Here is a 14,386-nt window from a genome sequence, read left to right as displayed (position 1 = left end):
GGCACCTGGGTGATTCAGATAGTTAAGCGTTTGCCTTTGGCTCAGGTCATGATCCCAGAGTCCTGGGATCCAGCCCCAAAACCTGGGATTGAGCCCCACAACCTGGGAGCAAGCCCCGCATCCTGGGATCCAGCCCCCCACATCAGGCTCTCTGCTCAGCGGGCAGCCTGCTTCTCCCTCTTCCTCTACTGTTGCCCTGTTTTGTCCTTCACTTGGTTTACAAGTCAGTTGATATCAATATGTCTTCCAACCTCATTTCCCACCACATGACCCACTTCTCTTGATAGAAGTAGCTTTCCAGACCATTTCACACGTGTTCTCTACCAAAACACACAAACAAACAAAAACAGCACCAAAAAAAACCTCCTTGCAACTTTTCTTCTTTTTCAGTCAACTTCAAGACTTTCCCTGGGAAGAAGTTTCAAAAGTCAGTTCAAATCCCACCTTCAAAAACTTTCTGAAACTATTGCCCAAAGGCATAAAGCGTGCTGTCTTATTGGATAGGCACTTGTAAAATATTTCTTCATAACCTGAAAAGGTAAGCCTTACTAAGCCCTTTTAATAGATGAGGAATCTGAGTCTGGGGGAGACTTGCTGATTGCCCAAGGACACAGCTACGAAGTTGGCAAAGCCAAGATCAGACGGCTTGCCTACTGCCTTCTCACTGCGTTGAGCTGCAGTAGTGTGTGCCCTCTATAGAATCAGTACGGCTGTTTAGCACCTGATCTACAAGGGACGCGGCAGTTTATTAGCAGTTGCTCAATAAACATTTGTTGACTGTGCAAATCATTAGAATTCAGTAAGCTCTGCAGAAAATGCAGCAAAGAACACTGGAGCTGGAGGGGACACAGATTGTTATCATACAGAAATATCATGAAAGAGGGGGACCTGGGAGGGCTCAGTCGGCCATGGGACTTCGGCTGGAGTCATGATCTCAGGGTTCTGGCATCCAACCAGCTTCAGGCTTCCCACCGCCCCCCTCCCGAGGCAGGGTTGAGGGGAGATGGTCTGCTTCTCCCTCTGCCACTACCTGCACTCTCAGGCTATCTCTCTCTCCAATAAATAAAACCTTAAAAAAAAAAAAAAAAGAAAGAAAGAAAGGGAGGCTTCGAGATGTTAGGGTTCACTGCTAGTTAGTGGCAGAGATAAGGCTAGAAAGAATTCATTTATACACCAAAGAATATTATTGAAGGCTTGCTACTGCAGAGCGCTAGACTCTGGGGAGACAATGTTGCCAATTCCTCTCCAGAGCTCTGAAATAATACTGCAGGAGACTAAGGTGGGTCTAAGTTCCCAGAGAAAATGCTGTGAAGAACGACCAGGAGATGTTAGTCCGGACCCCAAGCAGGGAGGGAAGATAGAGAAGGGAGGAGGGGGAAAAATAGAGCCATCCTCCGCGCCCTCCCCCGGGGCCGTTTATCCGCCGAGCCACACGGGGGCGCTGCACCCTTCCTCGCGTCCCGAACCCTGGCGGCGCCTCCTGCTCGCCTGTTCCCGGCGGAAATGCCCGGGCGATGACGGAAACCCAGAGGGAGGGGAGAGAAAGAGCGAGAGAAGGGGCGAGAGAGCCGGGAGAGGCCGGCAGGCGGGAGGTGGCGGCGGCGAGTGGTTAGCGTCCGGCAGGTGCTGCGTCGAAGTCCCGCGCCCTTCACCCACTCCCGGAGCGCGCAGCCGGGCGGGCGAGGGTCTCCTCGAAGCCGCGCTCCGGGAGCTGCCTGCTAGCCTTGGGCGGGGCGAGGGGCCCGCAGCCGCGCTCTCCCGCTCCCTCCTCTCCCGCTGGGAGCTGGCGGCCGCGGCGGCCGCGGGAGAGGGGAGCGGCGCCCGGGGCGGGGGTGGGAAGGGGCGGGGAGGGGGGAGGGAGGCGGCGGGCAAGGGGATCGGGCCGCCATGGACGACAAGGCGTTCACCAAGGAGCTGGACCAGTGGGTCGAGCAGCTGAACGAGTGTAAACAGCTTAACGAGAATCAAGTGCGGACGCTGTGCGAAAAGGTAAGAGAAAAGAGGAGAAATGCGAGAGCGCCAGGCCGGGTGGGGGCGGCCCCGGCGACCCCTCCCCTCCCGGGCCTGTCCGCGCTGTGCCCGGTGTTGCCGGTCCCGGGCCCCGCGGGGCTGTGTCTCAGTGCTGGGACGCCCACCTGGGCGGCGGGACGGGCCATTCCAGGACCGGGCTTGAGCTGGCCGCCCCGGGCCTCTCTGCCTCCCCTCGGGACCCACCCTGCGGCCCCCTCCGGAAGCTCACTTCATTGGCCTAAGGGACCGGTGTAGATGGGAGGGGAGACGTGGCGCCGGGAATCCACGCCCTAGATTTTATTGGGGTCACAGACGCTCTCCTGGGGCTTACTGACCCTAACATTTCACTCGAGGACTGGCGATCTCGGCGCTTTAGAATGCCGGCAAATTAATGCAGTCTCTTGTTTGAAAATATACCGAAAGTTAACCTGGTGTTAGTGTCAAAACTTGTTAATAGATGTTTTCTCAGGTGGATCGGGCCCTGGAAAAGCCACTAACTTGGAATGTGTCAAGCGTTTGTTTTTAGAGAGGTGGGTGTAATGGCAGACTGGTTTTTAAATAGAGGTTGACTTTGGTTTAAATAGACGGTAACTAGTCTTCGTACTGACTCTTGGAAGCATATGCTGATTGTCAAAAACGAGACGGTATGCCTTAAGTTTGATAACAGTGATTACTTAAAATGATAACTGGGGTACGTGATTTTGGTGCAGGATGGCCCGTTTCAGAAAGTTTTTTCTATTTCTATTATATGGGAAGCGTTTTGGGGTTTTGGTGGTTGTGTTGTTCTTTTCTATACGAAAGAGTAATACAATATGCAGGTGGTTAACTGCTTACAGACGTTCTCGATTGGGTGATCTTGGACTACTTTCTGAATTCTGTATCCATTGTTTTCTTAACCGCTGGAATTATTTCACTCTTCCCCTTTCAAGTCCAGAATTTTTCTCGTCCAGTTTTTATAGTCTGGACTAAATAATTTTCACAAATTTTTCTGTAGAAAGGTGCTGTATGAAAGAGTAACAAAGTTATTTATTCTTAAGGTTGGGTTTGTTTGTATTTTTAAGACTTTTTTTGTAGTTTGTGTTTGGAAGTCAGAATGCCTCAGAAATGCATTGGAGGAGGAAATAATAGGGCACTTTTAAGATTATGCAATTTAGTGATGGAGGAATAATAGCTAATATTAAGATAGGATAGTGTTTTTAACAAGTGTAATGTTACCTAAGATCTTTATATATTAAATAACTCTTTGTTAACACAGGAAAATTTCTTAAATAGAACTGCTAAGCCAATAGTGTTTTTTTTCCTTTCTGAAACGAACGTTACTTGTAGCTTCAAGTTGACGGTTTTCTTGTTTGATAACCTGTAATTTCGTGAGTCTTAAAATTTACATTTTAGGGGCGCCTGGGTGGCTCAGTGGGTTAAAGCCTCTGCCTTCGGCTCAGGTCATGATCTCAGGGTCCTGGGATCGAGCCCCGCATCAGGCTCTCTGCTCAGTGGGGAGCCTGCTTCCTCCTCTCTCTCTGTCTGCCTCTCTGCCTACCTGTGATCTCTGTCAAAAAAAAAAAAAAAAAAAAAAAATTTACATTTTAAATTGCTTTCTCAAGGTCTAGTGTGAACATTAAGTTTTAAAGTACCTTGTTTTGAAATTAGTTGAACTTGTTAACCCTGCTATGAAAGTTAGATGTAGACTTGAAGTTTTGGACAAAGTTGGTGTTGAATCAGTTTTTCCCTTTGACTCTCTAATAATTTTAAGATACATTCCTAGAGAAGAACATTGTACTGCTACTCAGTCGTACTGTCTTTTTTTGTTTGTTTTTATGGATTTTTTTTTAAGTTTTATTAATTTAATCTCTACATCTAACGTGGGGTTCAAACTCATAACCCTGTGATCAAGAGTGAGATGGCGGCTCTGACTGAGCCAGCCGGGTGCCCCTCAGTCACACTTAAATCTTGAGGAAGCTTTCTGTTATTGTCAGGAGAGATTACTTGTACTTCAGCTCTTACATAAATTGGACTACCAATCACTAGGACCTTATAGGTCTGTATTTAAGCTTGTTATGTTCCTCACTTAAAAAAAATTGTACTTATCTACTAAACATGGAATTTTATTATTATTTTTTTTAAAGATTTATTTATTTGAGAGAGCACGGGATTGGAGTGGGGGAGACTCAGCGCAGAACCCCATGCAGGGCTCCATCCCATCACCCCGAGATCACGACCTAAGCCATACCAAGTCGGATATTTAATCAAGTGACCACCCAGGCGCTCCTAAACATGAATTTTTAAGTGAAAAATCCCCAGTCATTTATGTTGGCCTCCACCCCTTGTTGCCAGTGGAATGGAGAAGTGTAGTATTCCTTTCTTGCTACCCTTTTGAGCAGAGCTTAGTTTTACAACTGTCTTCTAGCTGCTGTGGCATTTCTTGGTGGCATATGTAGTCTATCTTCCTACTTTAGTCTTTGGTTCCATTTTATATCCCTATCCCTAACATTATTTTTCCTGACAAGTGTAATGTTTACTTATTGTAAACTCCGGTTGTCTGCTATCTGAATTCAAACCCTGGCTTCACCCAGTTTCTTTGCACCTGATTTCTTTTTTGTAAGACAAGTGTAATTATTTGCCTATCTTAGCCTAGGATGCTTGTGAATATTAAAATAATACCTGTGTAAAGTACCCCTAAGCAATAAGCTATTTTAGGAAAAGCCAAATAAAAATAGCCATTTTATCTTGTTTTGAATCTGTCATCTCATTTTCTTTTGGGAAAAGATGCAAAATAAGTAGGTGTGTTGACATGACTTCTCTATGGAGAATGTACTTCAAAAGAGGTTTTATGTATAGAGGTTGTAGAACCCTGAAAAATACAGTTGCGGTATTTCATGTGGTCCCTGTTACCTGAAGCACAAAGTACTAGGATTAGTAGCAATTTTGTGAAGTAACTTTAAACTCTTTGCCATCTCTCCTTAATACTTCCTCTTTCTTTCCAGAGAATGAGGAATGGCAGGCATATAGAAAGAATGTAAAAGAAAAATAAAATGTTAAACCTAGTTACACAAATCCTCTTTTTAATTCTTTGTGACTGGATTGGTTGGTTTTTTGTTTTTAATAACATGATTTTTTGGAGTCTCTTGAAAATATTACTCTATAGGAAGTTCCATTATATGGTGGTGATTTTTCCCCTCAAAATGAAATTCCTGTTCTAAATCGGGTTGCTTAAAAACTGAGGGAGTCAGCTGAAATTGAGACCAAAGTGGTACTGATAAAAGCCCTATTTTAAGGTAGTGGCAAAACTAAGATCCATCCTAATGCCAAATGGCGAAGAACTACAAAAAATACGGGTATGGATGGTCTGTCCTTTGAGGTTAATTTCTGTGCAGAAAAAAATTGTTAACATAAAATAGTAAGACACATCTTCTGAGAGAACTAGCTCTTAAATTAAGGCAGTCCTGCTTTTGAAGCTAATTGCAAATTTGACTTATGTGTATGGAGAAACTGTTTCTGTGATTCATTTCTAGAACAGCAGTGTGTACAGTAATTTTAAAAGATAGTGTGCCTGGAGAGCCAGTCTGGCGCTGTTCAGGACATTGTGTGACTAGAACTATATTTAACTCTTGGTAGCATTGCAGGAAGAGAAACTTTTTAGGTTCTTTTACCTGATAAACTTTATTTTATACTGAAGAACCTGGGTAATGATACTGTAAGTAGATAGGAAATTTAGCCTGTTTGTGTGCACGCACATCTTTAGTCTGATGATTATAAAGTACCTACTTAGAAAAATTCTGAGGCTTTTGTAGGAATATAAGTACATAAATAATATGTAAGACTAATGGATAGTTTTATGGATTGTGGCTTCAGCCTTGAGATAGAAATATCATTAGGATATTAGTTACCCCATTAATGTGAAATAGCATGCTTAAATTCCTGAATGCCTGAAACCATCTTAATGAAGATTATTAGATTCTAGTAAAAATGATTTTGTGTATAGGAAAAATCTCTTGGATTACTGTTTTCTTTGATAGGTTGTAGCTAAAAATTAGGGTCTTAACAGGCAGAAAGCCTAACTAGTACTTCATTTTAATTTCCCTTGAGCTTTGGTGGTCCATCTGACAGAGTCTAAAATGTAATGATTTAGAAAGTAGTTGCTTCCTTTCTTACTGTAACACAAAATGACCTGATTACAATGGAATAGGAGGTTAAAACCCAATTCTGCTGACTGAACCAATTGTTTTCCACGCATATCTAAGCCAGCCTCTTAGCAGACAGGTAAAGAAACTGAAGCAAACTAGACTAGCATGAACTGTTAATGACAAGAGCGGACTTTTAAAAATCAGTTCATTTCTCAACTTTATATATGAAGTGTGAAACAGTATCTGTAGATAGATAAAAAGAAGAGTCTACATTATATACTGTTTTTTTTTCCCCCACATGGAGTAGTTTTTTGGTAGCATATGTCTTCTAATTTGAAGACCTGCGGAAATTTTTTCTTCACCATCTTTTCTTCAGAATATATACTGTGAGAGACCTGAATGAAATCCTTCTTTGGTAAAAGGAAACCAAATACCAGACTTTGAAGATAAAATTAGTGCCAAAACAATCACTGTGTTTTAGACTATATACACTATATCTGTTTACGGAACTTAGTCTAAGAAGTATGGCATTAAAATCATAGACATATAAAATCATAGTCAATGGATTATCTATTGTGTATGAGAATTTGAGTTTACTTTAGATTAAATAGGAAATTTGAGTTATTTTGAACTGATTTCCTTATAATAATTCTTCATGTAAATGTAAGTTAAATGTAAACCTGATCTTGGTTCTTTAAAGTAACTTGCATAAAGAAATATTTTCTTTCGCAGTATTCCTTTACTAATGATTAAATCTTGTCCCTACTTTCTATAACATTACTTTTCAAATCTCAATTTCTTTAATAATCATATTAAGCTAGGAAATGGAGAAGCTGAAGCTTAGAATTGGTTTGCTGTCTCTTGTAGTCTGGGACAGTTACTGTGCCTTGCGAACTGCCATTTGATTGAAATAACTTTTGCACAAAAAAATTAAATGGTAATCTTGAGGTGCAAGCTGAGATAACTAACTTGTACTACGATAGCACTATGATATAGTACAATGGAAGTGTGCAAAATTCCATTGAAGATCTGCTAAATAATGTTTTATACAAGGACAGTCATCTTATTTTGAGAATGGGATGGGAAGGTGAGACTGTCTTGACCAATTCAGTCTTTTTTTTTATTTCTTTATATTTAGAAATAAAGAAAGCATGGGGACAGGGGGCAGAGGGAGAAAGAGAATCTCAAACTTCTTGCTGGTTGTGGACCCCCATGTAGGACTTGATCTCACCATCCTAAGATCATGACTAGAGCAGAAACCAAGAGTTGGACGCTCAACCAAGCCACCCACGCGCCCCTCACTCATGCAGTGTTCTGTGAAACTTTGTTTGAAGTGACTTTTTAGCATGTGATTTCTTTTTTAAGATTTTATTTATTTATTTGACAGACAGAGATCACAGGTAGGCAGAGAGGCAGGCAGAGAGAGAGGGGGAAGCAGGCTCCCTGCGGAGCAGAGAGCCTGATGTGGGGCTCAGTGCCAGGACTCTGGGATCATGACCTGAGCCGAAGGCAGAGGATTTAACCCACTGAGCCACCCAGGCGCCCCAGCATGTGATTTTTTTTTTTAATGTGCCAAGATAGTTGTGTAAGCTATCCTTTAATTTTGCTCTTTCCATTTCATAGAGAGGAAAGTAGTTACAAAGTTTGTTCTACCTTTGATAGATTTCCCATGTGATATTTATTCCTGAATAAGGAGAATTGGCTCAGTGCGGTCTTGCCTTTGCTTTGGTAGCAAGAGAGGCACTTGTTCTGTGGGAAATGAGGGGAAAAAAAAGAAAAGAGTGACCGAATAAATGCTGTCATTGTGTTTTTGCACCATAAATTCAGCGAATTTTAGTTGTACTCCTGTGTGCCAGATGCTGTTCAAAGTGCCAGAAATTCAGCTGTGAACAGAAGAGGAGACAGGTGATAAACAGACTTAATAGAGTGCCAGACAGTGATTCTTGGTAGGAAGAAAAAGCAGAGGATAGGGGAGAGTTATGGGCATGAGCTTAGGAGGCTCTTTTAATAGAGTGGCCAGGGAAAGTGTTGCAGATTTCTCGTAAAGGTGGTTTACTTTCGTGATCTGAAACAGGATTGCAGGAATTAGAAGGCACAGTTCCCAGGACTGCTCTCAGTTGTCACACCAATTGCATGTTCAGTGGGTTTCCAAACTGCTCTCCCAAGTTCAGTAATTCACAGGAAGCCCACACAGAACTCACTGAAAGCTGTTACACTCGTGATTGTAGGGAAAGAATAACAGATTAAATTCAGCCAAGGGGAGAGACACGTAGGGCAGAGTTCAGGAGGGCCTGATACCTTCAATCTCTAGTTCCTTCAGAGGCAGAACAGACACTGGACCACCCAAAGCTCTCATCATAAATCACCTTTTTAGACTATCCAGTGGTCAAAGCTCTCAGGCAAAGATACTCACATGAAGCAGGACTTTCTGGGGCCTGGCAGTCACCACCTCCCAGTAGGCAAGAGCAGATGCCAGACCACTCTGTGGGTAAGGTTCTTAACTGCACAAATTTTTACTCCATAACAAATTTTAGGTGACAAGACAGTTAATAAATAAGTGAAAAATAATGCCAAAATAAATGAAGAAAACATTGGGTAGATTTATCAGAATCATAGTGTGTAGGATATGAGAATATTTTTCTGCTAATTGTGTATTCTTTGTTGTAATTTCATGACATTTTCTTGATTCTGTAGACTCTTTGAAAATGCAGAAAGTTAGCCATTTATGTTTAAAATACTCCTTCCCTTTTAAAAATTTTTCTACTGGATATTTTAGCATTTTTGTGTAGTCAAAATGTTCCAACTTTTCCTTGAGCTTTGTGTATGCATAAACATCACTTGGAAAGGAAATAAAAAGTTCAGGTTCCTGGGGCACCTGGGTGGCTCAGTGGGTTAAAGCCTCTGCCTTCGGCTCAGGTCATGGTCTCAGGGTCCTGGGATCGAGCCCCGCGTTGGGCTCGCTCAGCGGGGAACCTGCTTCCTCCCTCTCTCTGCCTGCCTCTCTGCCTACTTGTGAGCTCTCTCTGTCAGATAAATAAATAAAAATCTTTAAAAAAGAAAAAGAAAAGAAAAAGTTCAGGTTCTTTAATTCCATCCCAGAGACTGATTAAGGCTTGGCATGTTCAAAAATCTACATTTTTAAAGATATCACAAGTCTTGTTATCTAGAAATTCCAGACTGCATTTTGAGAAATGCTACTTTGAGGAATATGCTAAGATTCTGATTTACCTTTTTTCTTAAGTTTGGAGATCAGCTTCCAACATCAGATTTCTCCTTTGTGCTTTCAGTGTTGCAGATGTCTCTAAGACCTTCTTTACTGAGATTTTTGCCAGTGTCACTTCTGGGATATGTTCATTCTTTTCCCTACAACCACTTTCCTTGTAAATGTCAATAAGTTTCCAGATTTATTTATGTCACTTAGTCTGTTTATTTCCTGGCTGCATATCTAGAGTCTCTCCAAGGGCAGCAGTATCCACATTCCACAGTCAGCCATTTCTTCTGTATATTTGTTATTTGAATTTCATTTCCAGTTTTACCACTTTTCCATTTCTTTGCTGCAGTTTCATCATTGTTGACCAAATCCCTCTTTTGAGTATCCATTTTTGTAAAAACATCACATGAGTTTATTGCTAAAAGGTAAGGGGGCAACACAGCTATAACACTTCACTGTCTGGGTATAAACTAATAACAAATGTGCTATGACCCATCCCTAAAAGATTTTGAAGGAAATTATTTCAGGGGTGCCTGAGTTGTTAAGCGTCTGCCTTCGGCTCAGGGCACAATCCCAGGGTCCTGGGATGGAGCCCCACATCAGGCTCCCTGCTTGGCGGGAAGCCTGCTTCTCCCTCTTCCACTCCCCCTGCTTGTGTTCTCTTCTTGCTGTGTCTCTGACAAATAAATAAATAAAATCTTAAAAAAAAAAAATTGATTGGCTTTTGATCGTGATGCTGCATCTTTTGTTTATGCAGTGATTTGTATGTCAGCAAAATTTTTAATTACAGTAAGTATACTGTGGTGACTTAAATTTGAACCATGTTGTTGGGGGCCCAATTTAACTAAACCTTGGTGACTAAAATTCGTGCATATGGAAACTAAGACAAAGTGAGAACTGCCTATGTTAAAGAGAAATGATTGGGTAAGATTCAAATCCACTAAATAATTTTGTTCTAACTCCATTGGGCTACAAGAGTATTTCATACATTTTCATCACCGTGGGAAAGAAACTCTGCCTATTAGCAGTCACTCTCCATTCTCCCCTCCTTCATGCCTTGGCAACCACTAATCTGCTTTCTTTATAGATTTGGCTATTCTAGACATTTTATATAAATGAAATCACGCAATATATAGTCTTTCTTCTCTGGCTTCTTTCACTTGGCATAAAATGTTAAGATTCTTCTATGTTGAAGCATATATCAGTACTTCATTCCTTTTTATGGCTGAATAAAATTCCATTATAATGGATATAGCTCTGTGATTGTTTTTATAATTAAGTTACTGCCATCTGGATTTTTTTTGAAGTTTAAAATTATTTTTTCAGATTTAAAAAGTAATATACTTTTAGGGGCCCCTGGGTGGCTCAGTGCGTTAAAGCCTCTGCCTTCGGCTCAGGTCATGATCTCAGGGTCCTGGGATCGAGCCCCACATCGGGCTCTCTGCTCAGCAGGGAAACTGCTTCCTCCTCTCTCTCTGCCTGCCTCTCTGCCTACTTGTGATCTCTCTCTGTCAAATAAATAGATAAAATCTTTAAAAAACATTTTTAAAAAAGTAATATACTTTTAAAAATTTGAACATTTATAAATGTAGGGGAAAGAACACAAATGCTCTTCAGTGTTGCACACACCTTCCCCATCCACGGCCCTCCTACCACAGAGATAAACATAGTTTTTTCACTCCTTGTTCCTGATGTGCAAAAAATATGTGTTGGGGAACGGGGTATTTTTGGTATATTCTTTTTATTGAAATGGGATCATTGGTATAACATTCTAAAACTTTTCCCTGAGTAATAGATTTTGACTTACGTGCATGCATGTACCTCGTTCTTTTTTTTCTTTCAACAGAGTATGATTTATTCTTATGTATGTTTCCAGGCTTGAAATTGCTTTGTACACAGACACTTGACTGTTGCTGAACTGAAAGGAAAGGTTTGCTTCCTTGCATTAAAAAAAAAAAAAAGGCAGCTGTCCATTTATTATTTATGGAAGAACCTTGTAACTATATGGCTAAAGTCAAAAACATAAGAAATAGCAAGTGCTGGCAAGTATGTAGAGAATAAGGAACCTTTGTGCACCATTGGTGAGAATGTAAATTGATGCAACCCGTGTGGAAAACTGTGGTGAGTTTTGAGTTTCCTCAAAAATTAAGAATAGAATTATCATGTGATCCAGTAATTCTACTACTGAGTATTTACCAAAAAAAAAAAAAAAAAAAAAAAAAAACCAAACACAACTTAAACAAGATCTGTGCACCCTTATATTTATTGTAGCATTATTAAAATGGAAGCAGCTGCAGTGGCCAGTGATAGATGAATGGATAAAGAAGATATGGTACATACATAGTGGGATATTACTCAGCCATAAAAAAGAAAGAAATCTTGCCATTTGCAATAACATGAATGGCCCTAGAAGGTATAATGCTGAGTGAAATAGAGAAAACAAATACTATATGATTTCACTTATAAGTGGAATTTCAAAAACAAGACAAATGAACAAAGAAAAAAATGAGACGAAAAACCAGACTCTTAAATACAGAGAACAAATTGGTGGTTACCAATTTGTAAGGGCTGGGGGGGGCACGGGGGCAGGATGAAATAGATAAAGGGGATTACGAATACCTTAAACACAGATGTATAGAATTGTTGAGTCATTCTCTTGTACATGTGAAACTAATATAGTGCTATGTTAACTGTACTTGAATTTTAAAAATTTAAAAAAAGATCGAATGTCATTTATGGAAGCACCTTTAACTACAGGAAGAAAGGCACCCTACTTGTATTAACTTAGGTCTGTAGGATTTTTAACTTCATTTAATCTTACTTGTTTCACAGATCAGTCTGTTCTGTGGCTTTCCTCAGATGAATTTTTTAAAAAATATTTTACCTATAAAATATTTTAGATACTTTATATTTAGAGCTGATTATTTATGTATAAATAGAGGGGAAAGAAAATTTGCATACTGACTCTGCCAAAACCAGATTCAGTTGCTTTTCATTATTATGGCTCTGGCGATGGGCACCAGCACAAAAATAGAACGTCACCTGTTAAAAGAAATCTTAATACATTTACATATTCTGCGTTCCTAAAACATGGGTAGAAGGGAATATAGTTCGTTTATCCTATTTTATGTGAATGTCATTCCCAAATTGTTGTTTTCTCAGTTCTCTTCCTAAGGTAGCTTTGGTTCATGGCAGCAAGAAAGAATATGTCTTAAATGGATGAGGAAGGCAACAAATTTGAATGGATACATATACAGCATTGCGTGCAACAGTAACAGCGTCCCGCGTTTACCATCCCCACAGTCATTCACTGTACAGGTTTAAACTTGGTCTTATATCCTAGAGATAATTAAAGTTTTGGTGCTAAGTAACATTAAAAATCACTCGTGGCCATTACATATAGGATCAAGAGGTGTACAGAAAAGAGTTGACATAGCAGTCCTGAGACCACTATCTGTAGAAAGGTCTCATTTCAAGGTCGCTCTTGGACAGTGTCTGGGAAACATGAATTTGGGGAAGGTTCCCACCATCCCCTCTTAAGAAGGACTCAGTGTGCCTAAACTGTTACACAAACGGTATGATTTCTGCTGAGCACATGCTTTCCTCTGGTAAATACTAGGCAGAGAGTACCTATGTTACCGGCTCCCAATTACAATTCCTGAGCACTGAGTCTCTAATGAGTAGACATTTCCATGGTAGACAGCATTTCACACTCTGGTCAGAACTCATTGCTGAAGGCATTCAGTGTACTCTGAGGCGCCCCCCCACCCCAACCCAGGGGAAAGGACTCTTGGAAGCTTGCCCCTGATATACTCAGGACTTTGCTTCCCTTTGTCTTTTCCTTTTGCTGATATTACTTTGTATCCTTATGTTGTAAAAATTAATAACCATAAGTATGATTCTATATTGAGTTCTGTTGGTCTTTGCAAATCACCACCAAACCTGGGGATGTTTTAGGGGGCCCCTGACACACAAAGGGTTTCACATTAAGAATTTTAAATATTAGATGGACTGTATACTTCTGCCATCCTAACATAATTTTCCTGAAGGCAAGCCAAAGTGATCTTAAAATAATATCACTTGGTGAGCTAGGAATATTAAGAAAGGGTGTATGTTAAAAAACAAATGTTTCAAAACAACCGGGGATCTGTACAGTAGAGATAGAAATTTGGGGGGTGGGGTGGATATCGCAATGCCTGAGAAGTACTTTCTTCACTACTATGTAGTTAGAAGCCCAAAGAGTATTACTATGAAACATATACATGTTCTATATCCTGTTGTTGTTTTTTTTTTTTAAGATTTTATTTATTTATTTGACAGAGGCACAGTGAGAGAGGGAACACAAGCAGTGAGACTGGGAGAGGGAGAAGCAAGCTTCCCGCTGAGCAGAAAGCCCCATGCGGGGCTCGATCCCAGGACCCTGGGATCATGACCTGACCCAAAGGCAGATGCTTAACCGACTGAGCCACCCAGGCGCCCCTCTATATCCTGTTTTAACCCATCCATGTGGTTTTGTAAAATCTGTGCTGGTTTAAGATAATCATATATCCTTAAAAGACAAATTGAATTGGAGAATATATGTATTTTGGTGCTTTTCATTTTTATATTTAAAGTAAATGATAAGGATTTTATATGAAGCAGAATTTCTTTTTAGAGTTGGAACCGTCAGCTGAGTGTTGATTTAAAAAATAGTAATAAATAGACGACATTCGCTCCAATTGAACCTTCTACTGATTTGTGCTATTCAGTAGATGTTTTTTTTCCTGACCAAACTGGGAAGCTATCTTAGGGATTAAACTTGGTCAGCTTTGCGCAGTGGCAGTATCAAAGCCAATGAGGTTTATCCGAGGCGCGATTATTGCTAATTGAAAAGTTGTTTCATTTGTGATTTTAAACATTTTTGAGCTATTTCTCAGACTCTGTATTAGATAAGTAATAATTTAAAATTTCCTTCAGGTATAGTGGGAATTCCACCTTGCAGTGACTCTACCCTCATTCTAGTCACATGCCAGTGATGCATTAGGGCAACAGGGAGCAAGTCTCA

General features: G+C 40.6%; 1 protein-coding gene and 1 pseudogene across 1 annotated transcript in view; both read left to right on the top strand.

The window, feature by feature from the left end:
* The first annotated feature begins 1,655 nt into the window (after nucleotides 1-1,655).
* PPP2CB (protein phosphatase 2 catalytic subunit beta) overlaps nucleotides 1,656-14,386 on the top strand; it is a 35,854-nt gene continuing 23,123 nt past the window's right edge. The window contains exon 1 of the mRNA XM_032838115.1: nucleotides 1,656-1,989. Coding sequence (XP_032694006.1) covers nucleotides 1,888-1,989 — 102 coding nt within the window. The 5' untranslated portion in view covers nucleotides 1,656-1,887. The remainder of the gene's footprint in view (nucleotides 1,990-14,386) is intronic.
* LOC116855432 lies at nucleotides 14,147-14,301 on the top strand (annotated as a pseudogene).

This window comes from Lontra canadensis, unplaced genomic scaffold, assembly GCF_010015895.1.
Source record: "Lontra canadensis isolate GAN:19392208 unplaced genomic scaffold, GSC_riverotter_1.0 scaffold102, whole genome shotgun sequence".
Lineage (NCBI taxonomy): Eukaryota > Metazoa > Chordata > Mammalia > Carnivora > Mustelidae > Lontra > Lontra canadensis.
Note: the sequence above shows the minus strand (reverse complement) of the source record. Positions and strands in the feature narration are given on the sequence as shown.